An 18,489-nucleotide genomic window follows, 5' to 3' on the forward strand; every position below is an offset into this window, starting at 1 on the left:
GCTCAGTTCTTATAGCCGGGCAGCTCAAGTTTGTGCCTACAATGTCAAAAACTCTTGTGGGGAGGGGACTGCATGGGCACCCCCTCTAAGTTGGTGCCCAGGGCTGGTGCCCTGTTTACTCCTACCTTCTTATGCTACTGAGTGAGATGAGGGGGTGAAGTAAGGGCCAACCCAGAAGGAAGCCAACTGAAGACAAAGTAAGGGCCAGGAACAATCCCTGTGGCTTGAAGACAGACAACTAATGGGCCTTAGTTCATGCCCCTCCGACGCTCCATGAAACTCCTGCCCGAACCAGCACAGCCAGGTAACTTTGGCTGCAAGGGAGAGGTCAAGCTATTTAGAGAGGCCAAGCTGCCCTTGTTCTCTAACTGCCACCCAGCCTGGCAGTGGCCCAGGTGGATGGGAGGGCCGGATGAACTGACTGCCTCAGTGTACTCCAAGGGCAGGCACTGGCACTTGAACAAAAAATGTTCCCAGGGTGGGGGCCACACAATGACTCACAGAGCCAGCTAGGGCAGGAAAGGAGGGACCTCGCTTGGGCTCCTGGGTGGGACCTTAAAGGCTGGAGGGTGACCATAGCACAGTGTCCCCCCTATGCACAGAGGCGCATGTACACACAGCATACAGGCACGCTGACACGCACACTTAGATACTGTAGTGATTGCCATGGAGGTGCCTGCCAAGTAACAAACCAGATCCTCCCAGCCCTGGGCCCACCCCCATCCCTGCACAACAGCTAAGCCTTCCTCATGCCCCAGGCCTCAGCCCAACACTGACCCTCCCTGACCATGCCTGGCTCCTTGCCATGTCACTCACACCCTACTCTGCTCCAAGGGAGGATGATCCCAAACCAGACTTTGGAGTCTGCCTCACTCTCAGGCCCTACTTGTCTTGGTCTTCCCTATGCCTGCCCCAATGTTGCTTTGCATCTGGGACAAGTCTTGCCTGGTCATTCAGGTCACCCAATGATGCCCACCCTACCTCCCTGGATAAGGAGCTGCCTGGCAGTGCAGCAGGGGTGCATCAGTTGGACTTGCTGTTACCCAAGAGGCTTTTATGAAAGCAATCTGCTATGGTCCAGGAGGCCTGGGGATTATCGTACGTCCCTGGATAATCCTGGGGAAGGCCCCAAACCAAGGTTGAGCCCCACAAACAGCAGCAGAAAGCACCTGAGAGCCAATTCTCTGTGGGGTTTTAGACTGGTGTGGCATGGGGCAATGCCTAGCTGGCAGCAGGGATGGGGGTATGGTTCTCTCTACCTCCTTGCTCTGTCCAGCATTTGTGTGACACATAGCAACAAACCAATCAGCAGCAGGAAGAGGTCAGTGTCCAGGGAGAGAAGCTCTTTAATCTCCAACAGTGTAACCAATGAGCTGGTTTGCAAAGGGGGCTGGAAAACATTTTGGGATGAACCATGAAGAGTTGTGTAGCATCCGGTTCTCCACAGAAAGGAAACAGGCACCAGAGTCTAATAAACAAGCAGGGGAAGCCAACTGCCCTGACACCACATCCTCTCCAAAGCCACAAGGCTTTCCTGGCAGTGCAAGGCCAGGGGCTGCCTCCACCTACAGCACTAACACCATGCTGCAAGCCAGCTCCTTCTTAGGGGACATGCCTACACATGGGCTGCTGGAGCACCTGGGGCTGCTGGAGCATGCTTCCTAGGGGGACAGGGGTACTTCCAGCTCAGCTCAGGAGGCTTAGACACAGGAGACTTTAGAGCAGTGGTCAGCAACCTATCCAGGCTGTAGACTGGAATGATCCACCTCAGGTCGGAGGCAAGAGACAGAACTTTGGGACCCAGCTGCTGCCACCACTTCTCCCCACTGTGGCATGGAGGGAGTGGGGAAGTGCCTGCTGCTGAAGCCGTCTGTGGCCTGGATCCAATGGCTCCATGGGTCGAATCCAGCTCGAAGGCCATAGGTTACCAATCTCTGCTTTAGAGCATTTAAGTGGCACTGGCTGAGGAGTCAGCCCATCCAGTCCTTCCCTGGCAGCTGCCTGGAAAAAAAAATCAGGGACAGACCCTGAGTGTTGGGGCTGCCCAGCCTGAGCTGGCCCCTTCTTCTGGAAGCAGGCTGTATGTATGAACACCAGCAGGCTGGATTCTGCTCCAAGTGGCACATGTGACCTCAGGGCAAAGTCCTCCAGAATGTGCTGTCCTCACATGGTGGAACTGGTGTTTGAAAGCAAATCTGCCTCAGTGCATGGGAGAAGACACAACAAAGGTTAGGCCACCATGTTCAGCCAGAGATGGCAGCCGTGCCTGCATATGGCAGGGTTGCTGAGCTGTTGCTTCAGGGTTCCTCTAAACTGTCAGGTCTGTCAGTCGGCTAGGACCTTTGTGAAACAAGGGTTCCTCCAGTTATCAGGTGCAGCCAAGTTAGCAACTGCATGAGAAGGGCCATAATTCCAGTCTGAGCCAGAACCACACACTGCAGGGATTTAGCGCTACCCAGCCTCCTTCCAACATTGGGCCTTGGTTTGGGTCAGACACTGGACAAAGCTCTGGGGTTGGCATCACAGTGAGCAGCTGACAGAAGTTGGGTTTGGGTTGAAGATTTGGTCCAAGCCCTTGGGTCTGTTTCTTTAATGAGCTTGGGTTAACTCACGTGTCCTTGGTGGCATCTTGACCTGGGATCCCTCACAGGCTCACAGTGCTCAGGACTGCATCTTGCCATCCTTGCTCCGCCACACCACCAAAGCAACCAAGAAGGGGATGAGGCAAATGGGGGTGATGATCATGGCCAGCAGCACATCTTCGGGAGGGTCAAAGTACATAGGGCGCTCCAGGGTGCAGTTAAAAAAGTATGTGTGGTGGCTCTGGAAGATGTACTTCTCTGCAACAGAATTGGGGTAGCCGTATTTTATCTTGTCAGCCCAGTTCTCGAGGCAATATCGAAGAATACTGTATGGCCTGGGGGAGAGAGGCAAGAAGTAGCTGAGCTCACTCCAGGACTAGGCATTCTTTGGTGCTGTCAACTGGTGTGAACTGAGAAGAACTGCCACCAGAGAACCTCAGCACTTGCTAAGCAGACAGAGCCAGACCCAACACCACTGGAACAATTCTAAGGAGTCCAGTGTGCCAGCTGGTTCAGAGTGAAAGCCCAGCCTGGGTCTGAGTCAGATATGACATTAGCTCCATCCATTCCTGTGGGTTGGCTCTGAGAACCCTCACCTCACATTTGGTTTTGCCTACCTAGTGCCAGGTGTGGCCAAATACCCCTGGCACCTCACTGCCAGTCCCACCTCCTAGAACTGGAAATTTGATGCTGAACTGGAAACAACCAACCAACGGCAGGCCTGAGTTCCTGAGTTCATCCTCAAGTCCAAATGGCTGTCATGTCACAGCTGCCAGGTAGGAATCAGTCAGCAATGGACAGCTGAAAGAGAACAGCTTTTGGGGCTGCCCTGAGGTGGTTCATGGAGCAATTTTGTGGGGAAAACAGTTTTCCAGTGTCAAACATTTGTGCCCACAGGGTTTGCACTCTTTGGAATTTCCAAGTGTAATGGCTTGAACTGAATGCTTTCATAGCAGTTCCACTGGATCTAGATCACTGTATCAAAAATGATGCTCAGAAATTGTGAACAAAACAACTTTTCCCTTTTCATACAAAATTCTGAGTAGAAAACAACCCCACCCTGCCACCAGCCCTGCACAGGCCTGGAGTGCCACAGGGCTCTGGTACAGCCAGTGAGAACCATGCCCCAAGTGCCAAGGCAGTGCCCATGCACTGCCAGACCCAACTGCTCCTCCAGCAGTTCCCAGCCTTGGACTGAGAGCACCACACATTTAACCCTCTCCCTAATGCCTGGCTAGCTGTACTTCAGCAGCTGATGGACATTGGAAAGGGCTCTGTGTGGAGGCTGGCTCACTGGCAAACCCCTGCCAGAGGCTATTCAATGCCCTGCACCTCTAGTACCTGCTGATGATGCTCCATTCACATAACTGCACCCCAGTCACGTTCTTCATCATTTCAGAGAAATTGGACCAGCAGTAATCCGCTATGTGTGCATAAATCTCATCTGGAAAGAAGAAAACTTAAGCACTAAACAAGATGCAAATAGCAGATAGCAAGGATCTAGGAGCCCTGTGCAAGGCACAGGGCCTGCCTGTGGGAGGGAGGGGCAGTGGCTGCGCCAACAGAAAGGATGGCAAAGCCAGAGTCTGCATGATCTCAGCAGCTTCCCATAGGACAGAGCCCATGTACCCTTGCTCTCCTTCACTCATGCCCCAGCAGGCTCCCAGTGAGGCCTTCCCTGCACAGTCTAGTGACCTTGAGGAACTCCCCTGCAGGAAAGGGGCAGTCTAGCCCTCAGCTAGTGACAAAGCCTTAGCCTGACATCATAGTAGTGGTTGTGTATATCTGCTATATTGCTCTATCCAATGGGAAGCTGAAGTCGAACTGAGCATTCTACCCCTCTATGGGGATAAGTTACAGCTGCTAAATTACTGAAGTTTTGCTTCCCCTTCTCACAGGATACACCACATACAAGCCAGTTACCATGTATCAGCCTGGCACATAGCAAATTCCCCTCTCTAAAATTAGTAGAATTATTTTGTCTGTCCAAGCCCATAGGCACATGACAGCACCCAACCCTGCAGCTTTTGTGCTCTGCATTCATGGTCATACCCCTCAAGTGGCCCTCTCAACACTGGCAGAGGGAAAGCACCAACACGGTCCCTAGTGCCTTCCAAATACAGATGCAGGCTGTGCTCCAGAAGGCAGCAAACAAGGGCACAGGGCTAAACCAGGACAAAACATGCCCTGCAGAAAATACTGTACAGCACAGGCACTCTATGCAGATCACCCCAGCTGCCCACCTAGGCTGCAACCTGGTAGGGAGACAGTTTCGGAGGAAAAGGCTTCCTGCAGCACTGATCTGATCCCAGCACCATGGGGGTCTACCCTGATGCCTCTGGCCCTGCTGCTAACCAACCCAATCCATGCTCTACCCAGTACTTACCAAGGTTGTATGTTGCAGTCTCATCTGCAGCCAGATGAGGTGCTTGAGTGGCAGTCCCACCATGGCATACCTTGCTCCCAAGAGCCACTGGGGAGGATGAAAAATCAAAGAATGAAAAACAGGAGTGAAAGGGAGCTCAGCAGGTGATGTAGATCAGCCCCTTGCTCCAGGCAGGACCTGGACTCAAAAAGAGATGTGTTGTAAGGACTTGCTTCATCCATCCCTGCAGTTCTGTCTCTCTGGGCACTGCCCCAAAGCACCCTCTGGCCTGTGATGTTTGGGAGAAGCTGGGGGTAGCTGTAGGCACGGGGCTAGTGACATAGGTGGTATATTTCTTGGGCTTGGTCAACAGTAGTGTAGAGGTCAAGATTTGCAGAACCGGCCTCTGATACTTGGTACCCAGATGGTTCTGGGCAGCCTGATGGCTACAGGGAACCAAATGCTTGTTGCTGTCAGCTCAGCTTGCACAGCGGTGCTCAGGACCCCTCCTGCCCTGGCCCCAGAGTTTCACCCAGCATCCCCACTGCTCCCTGCTACACCCTTCTTTCTGCAACTCTTGGGATGCAGTAGAGGCTATATGCAAATGAAATGGCATGGCATGGCATTGCACGCATGGTGAGTGCATTGGCCATGGAAAGGCACATAGCACCTGCAGCAGTTGGGAGCACTGGGCAGGGTACCACCCTGCACCAATTCCACAGGGAGATGAATTGGGCATAAGACAGGTAGCTCTAAGGCTAAGCTTGGGAGCAGAAAGGGGAAGAGGAGGGGACAATCAAAGTGAAGTATGTAATTAGGGGAAGAGCTGGGTTGGGAGGTGTTGGGACCCAAAGGCTTCTGGGCCCAGCTTGATAATACTGGCAATTGGCAAGAGACTACTGTCTGTTTGCTGCATGCTTGTTCTTAGCTGCAACCCAGCAGAAATGTGGCAGACAGGTCACCCTGACCGTGACCTGTCCCTGCTAAAGGAAAAGAAGACGTCTGGAAGGATCCTGGTTGGATGACCAAAAGCTAATCAGGAAGTTGGCTAACTAAACTGAATAAAAATAACTTGGCAAAAGAGGAACAGTCAGAGCAAAATCCTACTGCCACCTAAGAACAAAAAGATTACCTCAGAATTAAAAAAATTCCAGTTAAAGGTAACCATATATGGCAAGCAGAAATCAGCTCGTTAATATGCATTGTAGGGAAGAGTTTATGCTAATATATTAATAGTAATCAGCAGCAATAAGGTATATAAGTACAACCCAGCTTTTCCCCTAATCACATGCTTCACTGTCTTCCTAGGGTAGTGGCTGGAACTGTTCCTCCTACAATGCCATGTCTAAACCTCCCTTGAGATTTCAGAGGAGAGAAGAAACTGGTCTTCATGACCTGGACTGCTATTGGCTGCCAGCACCCACTGTGATGGTGCAGAGCAGATGAGCCTACCTTGCCGGTCTGGGTGGAGAGTGGACCTGGGTTAGGGCAGCTGTCTTCTTGACCTTTCCTTCCTCATGGGGACCTGGTCTATGACACAGCAGAGCTGGGAGGCAGTGGGTTGGGGGCTGTTTGTGGTACACTGCCCAGTGGGGGCGGCTCTATGGCATGGCAAGACTGACAGTCCAGTCCCTGAAATTGCAAGGCTGGGAGGACTGGTTAGTGCCATTCCAGAGATGGCAGGATTGGCTCACTGCTTGGCAGTGCTGGGGGATCCAGTCTGTGGTATGCTGAGGCTTGGGGCTGGTCTGTGGTATGCCAGGGCTAAGGGACATCTGGCTACTTGCTGTTTCTCTACCTACTTTTGCATTTATGAGATCTCACAGGCAGCAGTGCTTTCTCTTCCCAACACAGTTTTGCCATGGGAGCAAGTCTGAGGCTCAGTGACAGGCTGCATGCCCCTGGGGAGGGGAAGGTGGGAGGGCAGGCAGACTGGTGGAAGACAGGGGTGCCCACAGTCAAAGTATCGCCAGCACCTTTCTGTTCAGGGCCCAGGCAGGTCATCCTACCATTGATTCAGACAGAAGCTTGCAGGTCTGGGGCCTTTCAGTGCATGTTTTGCCATCCCAAATGTCCCTAATGGTCATGATGATAATAAACAGGGGAAAAGGAGGGGAAGCAGGAAGAGGTACCCAGAGCCAGGCAGCAGCATTTGCATACCTTCCATGATGCAGGCTCAGCTGCAAGGAGAAGCATGCTGTTACAGATGCTCACATAGAGCTCTCGCAAGCTGCTCCCCTGCACAGACACACACCAACCCCACAGCCAGGACTCCCACCAGACACGTGTGCTAAACGTGCTTCCCACTGCTCACAAGCACCCTGCCAGCCTAGCCTCCTGCTGGATTCCCATCCCCTTCACACAGGGGGGGACCGAGGCATAGAGACACAGGTCGTCAGAGCCAGAGCCGGTGCTGAAGCCCAGGAGCCCTGTCTCAGAAAGGTAAAAAGGACTCCCCGGAGCCTTCTCCTCTCTGTGGGTTAGTGATTCATTTTTTATATTTGTGTGCTGCCGTCTCCAGAAGAGGCTCAGGAACTGTCCCACTTTTCATTGGGGCTGCTGTCCCTGCCCTTCTCCCTGCTCCCCTGTACAGAGGGGTCACTGAACCTGGTCAGCAGCACTCACTGCCCTGCCATGCAGAGCTCCCCTGGCTGGAGGCTGTCACACAGAGGGAGAGAATATTTGATCTAGAGTCAGTAAAGAGGGCACATTGCTGGAAGGGGAGAAGCCATGCTTGCTCCTGCAAAGTTGCACTTGGGGCTCCCCTACTTTGCAGTCCCACCCCAAAGAGAGGTGAATATAGCCAGGCTCCAGCAGGGGTCACAGCTCAGAGAGGCTGCAGCCAAATCTAACATGTCATATAGTCCAAATCTGTGAACCCTTCCACCCCTAAAAGGCCCCTGGCAGGGAGAAGAGCCAGCCCCAGGCAGCCCCACATCCGGCTGGGCTCAGCCAGAATTGCACTTACCCCAGAGCAGCAGTAGGAGCCCCCAGGAAAGGCAGCCAGAGTCTGTCTCTTTGCATAGTGCCATCCTACAAAGTCTGCCTGCTAATGACCAGGACAAGTATTTCAATGGAAATAACAGGAAGCAACTCCTTTCCTCTGACAGGGGTGGTATCTACTACAGGAGACGTGTGAAAACTGAGATTACTCAGTGCTGCTTTAAAACAGATCTCCCAGTGGGACTCTTGTCAGAACAGTGCAACCACTGGGCCCCCATGCTGCTAGGTGTGTGCTTGGCGCCTATGGGCACCGATCCTCACCACCCAGAGCTGCCCCAGCCTTGGGGTACCTCCGTCACTTTACCCACACATCTGGCCAGTGGCAGGGAGAACTCTGCTCCCTTTACAGCACATAAAACTTTTACAAGGCCCATTATTTGTTTGTGTATTTCACTTTAATCCTGTCTGGGCTGGGTTGTGAAATCACCAGTCTCCTGCATGGAGAGCAGGCAGCCCGGGGGAGTGGATGGGGAAAGTGTAATATCTCAGTTGGGCACTGATATTAATGAGCTATGCAGTTTGTAGGCTCGGAGGCAGGTTTGGGGAGCTTCAAAACCAACCGCCCTATGTCTGCTGCTACTACCTCAAGACCATCTCTCAGCATTTACCTCTGAACCCAGTCTGAACACCACTGCTCAGGGGGTAATCTTTCCACCCTCTCCGGCCCCCTGGAAAGCAGTGAGGAAGACAGCACTTGTTCCCCCCCCCTGCCCCCCGCCCCCCAAAAGTGCCAGGAAGCCTCACACCATCACAAGAAAACCCTGGGGGAATTCATGTTTACCAAAGTGGGGGAGCCCAGCAGCTGCTCAAGGCAAGAAAAAGGAGCAAGCACCCACCCCATTGCTCTGCTGATTCCCTCCACTCCTGATTCCTGGTCCCTGCTTGCCCAGCTTTGGGCTCCCCAACCTCACAGCTCTGCTGGTGCCCCTCACTCCTGCCCCCAGCCCCTGTTAGCCCAGCCCTGGGCTACCACAAACAGAAATGAATGGCTAGTCCGAATGACACTGCACAGTGCATTTGTTCTGTGATGTGCTCATAGGGGGAAACATGCTGAGACCAGACACATTCATTTCACTTCTGGCTTGAGGCAGAATTTGAGCCTAATGTTTCCTGTTTAGCAGGCAGTTTGTGGAGCTCACAAACCGTGTGTAAACTGCAGGGCAAAAGGACTGCAGCTAAGAGGAACCCTCCCTGCACTGGAAAGATAATATCGCTCTGTGCTTTGTGCTTTCCCTGCAAATGTCTTCGCCTAATGGGCCAATTGTCTCTGGGCTGCGCAATAGTAGCTTGTTCCAGGACACTGCAAGATCTTCCATGGGAGAGCGGCCGCATCTGGAACACATAATGACCCGCACATGAAACTCCTGGGGTGTGCTCAGGGGTTAGAGCCCCTCGATCCCATTCTTTGTTGTCTGCACACTTGGAGCCGAGCCTCGAGTTCTGCAGATGGTGTTTCCTTGCCAAGGCAACACCCACTGATGTCATCTGGAGTACTGCCACTTGAACAGGGCCATGCTTGTCACTCATGTGTGACGCTCCCAGCCAGGACTGGCCATGGAGGAGTCCCTAGTGCACAGATCCAGGCTGGAGCAGTTCCACAAGCCCGACTGCCTCGCTCTGCCAGGCAAACACCATGTTCTTTGCTGATCCCTGAGGAGGAACTCTAGTGGGGCAAAGTGACCAGTGAGTGGCAGGCTGATGACAACGCGATCCCAAAGAGCCAGGATCCTGAGAGGAGAGCCAGGGGTGGAGAGGAGCCCATTTGTATTCTTGCACCCTCCTGGTCATGCCTGTCAGTGCTACCTGACTGATAGGGGCCAGGCTGTGCCTCCAGGCTTGCAGGGAGTCTTCTTTCTCCATCCAGGCTGGAGCCTCTCCGGGCAGGGAGAACCCACACCAGAGTGAACAATAAACACTTCTCCTGGCGCTCAGCCTCCAGCCCCTCCCAGCAACACCTGGAGAAGTCAGCACAGAACCACAGAGCAAGCCCCAAGGCCCTGGTGCAGAGTGGGAAGGGTCTCACAGTGAGTCAATGGCAGAGCTTTGAATGGATCCCAGGAGTCCTGACCTCCAGCCTCCTGCACTGTAACCTACTGGACCTCATCTCCCCCCTACACTTTCAGGGCTAGGACCCCAGAGTCCTGACTAACCCTTTGCTAGAGAGCCTTTGGGCCCCATTCCCCTCCCACCTACATCTAGTAGTAGAGCCCAGGAGACCTGACCTCCAGTCCAGTCCCACCCCTATTATTTTAAACTTGATCCTGGTGTCTTCTCGATCCCTCCTGTATTCAGCTGGCTCCAGATACACATTAGATCAGGGAACTTTACACAGTGATGGGTGGGCAGGCATTTGCGACCTGTCTGCTGCTGTGGACCGCTGCTCCCCCCTAGCATGCCCTTCCACAGTACCCCAGCTGCCTGCTGCTGTCTCTGTCATGAACCCGACCTCCACCACCTGCACTGTATGTTGCTGGTGCCCACTATCCACCAGCAGCAGTGGGGAGGAGCAAATTTGGCAGCAACAATAAGCAGTGCCTGCTGTAGGGAGCCAAAGAGACAGCAGGAGGGAGGACTAAGCGGGGTGCTACAGGTAGCATCTTGCTGAGGCTTCTGGTGTGCAAGCAACTCTCTTGATTATGTACTTAAAGAACTATTGACATTAGAGAGGTAACAGTCTCCCTACTGCCCTTGCAAGGTCTGGGGTCTGCCCTTATTGTGGTCCTGCCACACCAGGAAGTTCCTGCTGGTCCCACCCAGATTATCTCCTAAAATGCCACGCTTCCTGGATCCTTTCTGTTTCCAAGAGGACTTACTCTATGTTATGTTGAGGAGGCACAGTGCAGAGTGGAGAAGGAGGACGCGCTGGGCCAAGCTGAGCTGTGTACTGCCAATCCCCTGTGCCACCATGGGCCCAACTGGACCATCACCGGCTACATCTAGTCCCTTTGTGGGCTGGGCTGGCCAGTGAGACATAGGTTGCTGATACTTGTACTAGACCCTATTCCTGGGGTGGGCAAAATATGGCCCATGGACCGGATCCAGCCCATGGAGCAATTTTGTCTGGCCCACAATGGGTTCCTCAGCCCCGCCTGGCCCAGGCACGGGGGGAATCCAGGTTGTGACATGTGCCTGGTTGCAATGCAGGGCTGGGATGGTGCAGCTGCTGGATTCAGCACCGCTGGCCAGGCACCCTGGCCCTTCTACCCTGCACCCACCGACAGGGGGAGGGTGCTTAGCCAGGCAGCTGGGATGGCGTTGCAGGCTGGTGGGGAGTGGTGTTTGGGAGTGGGATGGGCTGAGGAGACCCTGGGATCTTGGGGCAGTGACAGCATGGGGACCAGGCTGGGGCAGAGCTGCAATCTGTTCTCTGCCCATGGAACCCACTCTCATCACAGGGGTGTGTGGGCAGCAGATCATGCCTCTGCCCTGCCCCATGATCCTGGCCTTGCTTGCCCCTCCCACTCCTGAACACTGCTCCCAGCTTGCCCACAGGTTTTGGTGCAGTTGCTGCATGAGGATGGGGGTGCTAACCTGGCCCACAACACCTCAACAAACTCCCTTTGTGGTCCATGGGCCCAAGTAACTGCCCACCCCTGCCTTATTCCCTGCTAGACCCAACACTCTACCCTATAGCAGGCCTGTGTTCACAGACCTCTGCTCGAAGCACTGGACCCTCTTTCCCCTTCTGATTTGTCCTTAAGGCTGTTATGTACAATGTCCTTTGTCTCCTAAGCCTGGAGAAGGGTGCAAGGAGCACACAGGGGTGAGACTGGGCCCCGTTATGGTTCTGGCTCAGCTCTCCTGGTTTTGCGGAGAGTGAGAGCAACTGCGAGGGGGGTCAGACAAATCGACAGAGTGGCCAGAGCGTGGATAGGCCTGACGGGAGGCTCAAGGGGCCCAGAGCTTTCAGCTGCTGTGCAGTTGGGGAAATATTCCATATGGATCTGCAGGAAGAAGGAATCAAGAGTAGGGCTGGGCCATGGGCAGGCCAGGGCCTCAGCCAGCAGCTCCGTGCAGTTGGCAAGATTGCTGTAGGCGCTGAGGAAGGAGAGGAGAGGATGTGAGTCTGTGTGTGGCTCAGAGCAGCTTGAATAGTTGGAGTTGGGTCCCTCTGGCAGCCATTCAAGGGGCCATGAGAAACTCAGAGCCCGGCATGTGATAGTGACAGAAACCAGCCTCTGTCCTGTCATTGTGTGCTGTACTTCCCCCAGGTGCTCTGTGCTGCACACACTAGACAGTGCTGCACCCAGCATGCTGCACACTGTATACATCAGATGGGGATGCACACAGCACACTACCCAACCAAATGGCATGTGCCATACAGCACTGCATGTACCAGGAAGCATGTGCCACACACTTACTATGCAGCACCCTGTGCACTGAATGCATTGGATGGCAGTGCCTGCATCACCTGTCACAGAGCACTGTGCACAGCATGCTTCACATACCAGGCAGCATGGACCATGCAGCACTGTGCACACTATGTCTCACTGTATGCATCAGAGAGCACACACCATGCAACATGCTATACTGTCCAACTTCTTAGTGGCCAGGGGTTGCATACTACAGGGGCTCCACCAGAAGAGGCTAAGGCCCACCCTCACTTTCCTGACTGCAGGCTCCTCCACTGCACCAAGCTGCGAGCTCTACATCACTGTGGGCTGTGCTACACTGCCATTCCATCTCCTGGGGTAGGAGCAGGAGAGAGGGAGCGGGAGCCCAGAGACCTCAGGTGTAGTAGCAGCTGGAACAGTGATGGGACTGGCAGTCAGGGGGACCCCCAGAGGCTGAAGATTAACCCCTCACAAGTTGCATGTGGCCTACAAGTCACCAGTTGGACAGTCCCGTGCTTTACTGTACCCAGCATGCTCCACATAGCATGCAGCATTGCATCTTGAGCCCAACTGTATTGGAAGGGAAGCCATTTTGGCTCAGGACATAAGGCATCCCTGCCTCTTGCACCTTTCTCCCCCAGATCTTTCCACTGAACCCTAAGGATGTGATACTTGGGAACTGTCCTGGCCATGTGGTTGCATTTAGCTCCCACTCCCCAGAAGACCTCATGTGCGGTCCATGAGGATGCTGCCTTAACCCCAAGTTCAAACCTGCTTATCTGGTCCCACTGGCACTGGCTCCCATCTGGCATGGCCATCACTGTGGCATGGAATGTGGTCCAGCAATACAGCGAAATCCAGTCCTGGTAGGTGCTCCTGCAGTGCGCCAGACCATCCAGCTCAGCAAAGGGGCCTACGGGAAAGGCTCGACTATTAGCTGCCTGGGGCAGATGAGGGGGCCCTTTTACACGGGTCTGGGGTGGGCAGAGATCCTGGCACCACCAGTTGTCCTGGGCTAGCCCCCAACTCCTTCCACAGCCTGTGAACATGATGTCGAGGAAGGAAGTGCCTGGACCAGGAAGGGGGTTTTGTCTCTTGGCACATGGCTGGCCCATGGTGGGGAAACCTGGTGCTGATGTCAGTCCCTGTTGGATGGTGCTGTGCTGTGACCCCAAGGCTAAGGGATTACAGTACCAGGGCATGGGCTGTTAGTGAGATGCCTATAAGCCACTGTGTGAGGAGGCTGCCTGCTATCCTTCTACAGCTGAGTATTGCCTGAGGACTCTGCACACCGGCACTGGGTGCTGTAACAATTTCCACCCCTCCATCAAACTAACTCTGAAATACTCCATGTAGCAAATTAATTTCCTAGAAACTACAGTGAAGGCTTGCAATCACCACATTGTTACCATATTGTATTGAAAAAACCAAGGGATCACCACAGCAACCTTCACCCCACCGGCTGTCACCCTAAGCACACCACTAGTCCATCACCTACAGCCAGGCTTTATGTTACAACCAGATCTGCTTTGATCCCACTGGCCAGGATGAACATTTTAAGGAACTGGAGCAAGGATTCCTACAGTTGCAATACAATCCCTAATCTGTAGCCACTCAAATCAACAAAGCCAGACTCAGATCTTGCTCCAACCCACTACAATACCAACCCCAAGACAAGAATAACAATTTCTCTGGTTGTCACCTACAGCCCACAGCTTGAACACCTGCAACACACCATTATGCCCTCCAACCCCTCCTGGAAAAAGATGAACATCTCAAAGAAGCCATGGGAGACAAACCTGTCCTGGATTACAGACGGCTCCCCAACCTCAAACTGTTTCTCAAGTAACAGATTAATTCCCATCCTCACAAAGGCACCAAGCCTTGCAATGGACACAAATGCCTACTGGGCCTCCACATAAATACAGACTATATAATCACTGGACTAAATAACAAGGAATACAACATCCGAGGTTCATTCACCTGCAACTCTACCAATGTCATATATGCTTTCACCTGCTTACAGTGCCCCTCTGGTGTCTACTTTGGAAAGGTGGGGTGATCCCTATGTATAAGAATGAATGAACAATATTCTGACATCAGCTGCAGAAAGACAAAAAGGGCTCTGGCAGACCACTTTAAGCTCCCCAGACATTCCATTGCTGACCTCAGGCTTGTTGTTCTCCAGCAGTAAAATTTTAAAAGCCAGTTTGAAAGGGGAAATTGCGGGACTAGATCGTGTTAAGTATGGTTTAAGATTAGATTGTGTTAAATATGGTTTAAACAGGGACTACAAAATCTCATCTCATTACCTGGATTAGTTTTTGACCCCTTTGTTCCTATGATGGGTTCATTTCTTATTTACTTCTCCCAGCACTGCCCCACTTCCCTCTTCCTCTCCCTCCTTTCTTCTCACCTTTTGTATTCAAATCACTGATTCCACTTTATACACTGCTCTATGCTGGTCCTTTCACAGCAGCTGATGAAGTAGTGAGCTTGAGTTCATGAAAGCTTATGAAAGTTTATCTTATTTAGTTAGTCTATAAGGTACATATCTACCTTGCCTTCTGTTTGGCTTCAGACTAACACAGCTACTACCTCTCACCATGTTGCTGAAGTGGGGGTGGGGAAGTGGAGGGGGGGGGCAAAGGAATTAACTGGGTCTGCTAGTGTAGAGCAGGGGGCACTGTGAGGGTAGCTTTACTCACTGTCCTCATCCAGATAGATGTAGTGACCTGAAACAGCAAAGGGCAAAGTTAATGCTGGCAAGGAGAGCAGGAGCAGGGGGCCAGTAGGGATGGCCCTGTCTGCTTCCACCCCAAGCTCCAAACCCTATCTCTGGGGTATGGGTGGGGAAGTGGCTCCCTCCAAAGTCAGGCTGCCTTACCCACTGGCCCATGACCTTGGAGAAGAGATGCTGGGTAGAGTTTTGGGGGATCCCACTACTGCTGGGATGGAGAACCCCAAGCACAAGTGAAAGCAGGGCCAACAGCACCTACAGCCAGGGGAGGAACAGGTAAGGGTGCAAGTGAGAGAGGAGGGGCACCAAGCTCAGAGCCAGGCCTGGTTTCAGGACTTGCATGCTAGGAGGCAAATGCAGGGGCTTCTTACTTTCATCCTCAAGGTCTCCATATGTTAATTCGCTGAGCCCTGCAACAGGAAGAACACAAGAGTTGTCAGGCTGGGGCCAGGATTGGGCTGCAGGTGGTGAAGAACACAAGGGAAAGGGCTGCACATAATCACCTGTCCCTGCCCCTACACATACACTGGGGATCCTGTATCCCTAAGAACCCAGTTGAGGCATTTGCTGGGGTCCTTTCCTGGTTCGGTTTTGGAAGGAGAAACCAAAGAAGACAGGCTGGGGCTCCTCTTGGGCTCTTGTCCCTAATGAGATCCCTGGGAAGCAAAGCACAGGGGCTTGGTACCATGCACCTCCTCCAACAGAGCTATGAAAAAGGCTCCCTCCTGCTTTGGTCCCCTTAGGAGCCAGCACCAAGCAAGGTACTATCCTTTGGGATGGGGGACTTTCTTTTGCCTTGCTTTGCTGTCCCCTGCACTCAGCACTGTGCCTGCAAGTCACTTATTGAGAAGGACCAGTTCAGTGCTATGTAGACCCTGGCTGGGAAGGGAAGGCACTGAGTTTCTTTTCAGGGTCTCACACTGCCAGTAAATCACCTAGGGGCATATTCACAGTGTTTTTGCCAAGTAACTCCTGTGGACCCTGAGCAACCAGGTTTGGGTCACTTCTGGGGCAGGTGCAGGAGGGTTAGAAGAACAGACCCTTTGAAAACTCCCAGCCACATGCAGAGTAGGCTTCAGAAGTATCTAAACAAATGGTGGGAGGGTGGGGTGCTGGGCACAGCACACAATGGGAGAGTGTAAGCAGGACAGATAGCACAGGCGCACCCCACCCCACACAAGCAGCTAACAGCTGACAGAACAGGAGTCCTCAACAGCCCTTTGGGCTCAGCCCTAACTCAGCCTCCCAGTGCATGGTACCCAGGAATGTTAGCCTGAAGATGAGCCCACACTCCCCCTGTAGCCCTCTTCCACAGCCTGAGGTCAACGCCAACATGCACAGTACTGCTGGTGGCTGCAATGATGGTGATGGTGTCACCAAGTGGAATCAGGAAGACTCTGAGGAGTCCTGACTGCTGTGCTTCCATTAACTCCCCCAAGGAGAAGGCAGCAGAGGGAGGGCATCCCAGGAACCACGGAGGCTCTAGCAGGACTGAGCCATGGAGCAAATCCCCCCTGTAACCCAAATTGTCCTGGCACTTGTCACATGGGTACCTGCTGCTGAGGCTGGTTGTCCTAGGGACCTTCTGCTGACATGCTTTATCCCAGGTGGACAGGAGCTTTCTTTGCCTTGGCTAAAGGAGCCTCCTTTCTAAGCAAACCAACCCCTTTTCTGCTGAAAGCAGCTAGAGTCCCTCACACAACACCCAGACAATAAGGCAGAAGAACCTGAGCCACACTGAGGGAGGGAGCAGATATCAGCTAAATGCATGACTGCTCTCAAGGGTCAGACTACATTTTGAAGGGCCACTGCTGGGTACCTGAAGGAAGTAGGAATCAAGGAAGGAGGAGTTGGTCTTACCCCACTGGAGAAGAGAGAGGAGGAGAAAGCAACAGAGTTGCCTGCATGCCTGGAAGGTCATTCTCTCAGGGATGGTACAAAGGCAAAGAGAGAGTTCAATAAGAGATGCTGCTTAGACAGGAACTGCTGGCTGGGCCCTTTCCAAGGTATAGCTGGCTGCTTATCATCCCATCAACGCACCTGCTGACGAATGAGTGCAATGCAGCCAATGGCAGGGAAGGACACAGAGAAAACATCAGCTTCCCAAGTGGTTGGATTTCCCAGTGTCAGCAGGGGAAACCCTAAAGGCCTCACAGGAGAGGATATACAAGAGCTCAAGGTCAAGGAGAAATTAAGAGTGATTCTTTGCCCAGGAAAGACAGTGTGGGCCCATGGGGAGTGAAGCAGCGAGTGCCTCAGGGTCCCAGTGTACTCTGGCTACACCCCCAGATGGCCCTAGCACAACCTGTCCTAGCCACACCACCAGCATACCTCCTACCCAAGGGCTGTGAACTGGGACAGCACAAGTCTTCAAGTCAGCTCCTCACTGGCAGAAAGCATGTGTGATGGGGGTTCCCAGAGAGCCATTTCCACCTACATTAGGCCTTTTCTGCACTGGCAAAGCAGCATAGAAGTGTCTGAGTGCTGGTAAGCATCAGATTCCAGGTCATTTTAATCTGCCATGCCAACCTCATCAACACCCACAACTTGACCTTTTTCCATGCATGTACTTAACGGCACAGTGGTGAGGGCTGCTGAGAAGCCTCACAAGCCAGGGCCAGGCTTTGGGGAAAAGATGTAACAGTAACTCAGGAGTGTACATGCCCTGGGACCTGGGAAAGATGAGAGCTCACAGAGCCAGAGACCACAAATCCATTGGCAAGCAGCAGCCCCCAGTGCCTTACATGTCCTGAAACTGATGATAAGCCAGGCACTACACATCACTGAGCTGAATGGGGCCAGTGCAGTGCTGGCTCCTGAAATACCAGGGCAGAATTCCATCAGCATCAGCACCTGGGAACAAAGAGAAGAAACTGGGCAGCATGAATGATGTAGCATAAAGAAGCCAGAACCACAGAGCTGGGAAATGAAAAGCTAGTCTAGGGATCACAATGTCCCCCTGGGGAGAGAACCAAGAGGCCTCCTTGTAGGGTCAGACCTTTGGTGAGTGTGAGTCAGCTGCGAGACAGGTCTGGCCTTCAGTCCAATCCAGCAAAGGCACATGAGACATGTTGGCACCTGGAAAATACCTGCAGGGAGGTCTGAGGTAGGGAAGGAACAATACAGATTATGCATCAAGGATGGCTCCTAATAGGAGAGCTGGGAAAGAGGGAAGATGAGCATGGAGCCGGCATTGCTACAGGAAGAGGGCAATGGCTGCTGTGGCATGGACTGTCAGGGCTCAGCAGCAAGTTAAAGGAGTCATAGAATCATAGAAAATTAGGTTTGGAAGGGATCTCAGGACATCATCTACTCCAGCTTCCTGCTCAAAGCAGAACCATCCCCAATTATATCACCTCAGCTAAGGCTTTGTCTACTCAGGTATTAAAAACCTCCGTGGATGGAGATTCCACCACCTCTCTGAGTAACCTGTTCCAGTGCTTTACTACCCTTCTAGTGAGAAAG

General features: G+C 53.0%; 2 protein-coding genes across 3 annotated transcripts; both read right to left on the bottom strand.

Moving 5' to 3' along the window:
• Window positions 1-1,328: 1,328 nt before the first annotated feature.
• RAMP2 (receptor activity modifying protein 2) lies at window positions 1,329-8,032 on the bottom strand. Of its 2 annotated transcripts, XM_025200715.1 has the most exons (5): window positions 7,916-8,032; window positions 4,969-5,055; window positions 3,924-4,026; window positions 2,613-2,917; window positions 1,329-2,001 (listed from the first exon to the last, which is right to left on the bottom strand). In XM_025200715.1, exons 1-4 carry the CDS (start codon window positions 7,977-7,979, stop codon window positions 2,662-2,664), a joined length of 510 nt encoding a protein of 169 aa, XP_025056500.1. In that variant the 5' UTR covers window positions 7,980-8,032; the 3' UTR covers window positions 1,329-2,001; window positions 2,613-2,661. The 2 variants fall into 2 exon arrangements, with proteins under 2 accessions (XP_025056500.1, XP_006021011.1); XM_006020949.2 differs by having other exon boundaries at window positions 1,329-2,917.
• Window positions 8,033-11,729: 3,697 nt separating this feature from the next.
• LOC112549837 (receptor activity-modifying protein 1-like) lies at window positions 11,730-17,005 on the bottom strand. The gene is made up of 5 exons (XM_025200742.1): window positions 16,885-17,005; window positions 15,396-15,434; window positions 14,993-15,019; window positions 13,056-13,197; window positions 11,730-11,988 (listed from the first exon to the last, which is right to left on the bottom strand). Exons 1-5 carry the CDS (start codon window positions 16,943-16,945, stop codon window positions 11,730-11,732), a joined length of 528 nt encoding a protein of 175 aa, XP_025056527.1. The 5' UTR covers window positions 16,946-17,005.
• Window positions 17,006-18,489: the final 1,484 nt, after the last annotated feature.

Source organism: Alligator sinensis, unplaced genomic scaffold (genome assembly GCF_000455745.1).
Source record: "Alligator sinensis unplaced genomic scaffold, ASM45574v1 scaffold161_1, whole genome shotgun sequence".
Taxonomy (NCBI): domain Eukaryota; kingdom Metazoa; phylum Chordata; order Crocodylia; family Alligatoridae; genus Alligator; species Alligator sinensis.

Bases quoted from the DNA above. Each gene is read 5' to 3' on its own strand.
- LOC112549837 (XM_025200742.1), bottom strand. From the start codon at position 16,945: ATGACCTTCCAGGCATGCAGGCAACTCTGTTGCTTTCTCCTCCTCTCT. The intron at 15,435-16,884 runs GTAAGACCAACT...TTCCTGTTGCAG, and splicing joins CCTCTCTCTTCTCCAGTGGG to GGCTCAGCGAATTAACATAT. The intron at 15,020-15,395 runs GTAAGAAGCCCC...TTGCTGTTTCAG, and splicing joins TGGAGACCTTGAGGATGAAA to GTCACTACATCTATCTGGAT.
- RAMP2 (XM_025200715.1), bottom strand. From the start codon at position 7,979: ATGGCACTATGCAAAGAGACAGACTCTGGCTGCCTTTCCTGGGGGCTC. The intron at 5,056-7,915 runs GTAAGTGCAATT...CATCCTCCCCAG, and splicing joins GCTCCTACTGCTGCTCTGGG to TGGCTCTTGGGAGCAAGGTA. The intron at 2,918-3,923 runs GTACTAGAGGTG...TCTCTCCCCCAG, and splicing joins GAATGGAGCATCATCAGCAG to GCCATACAGTATTCTTCGAT.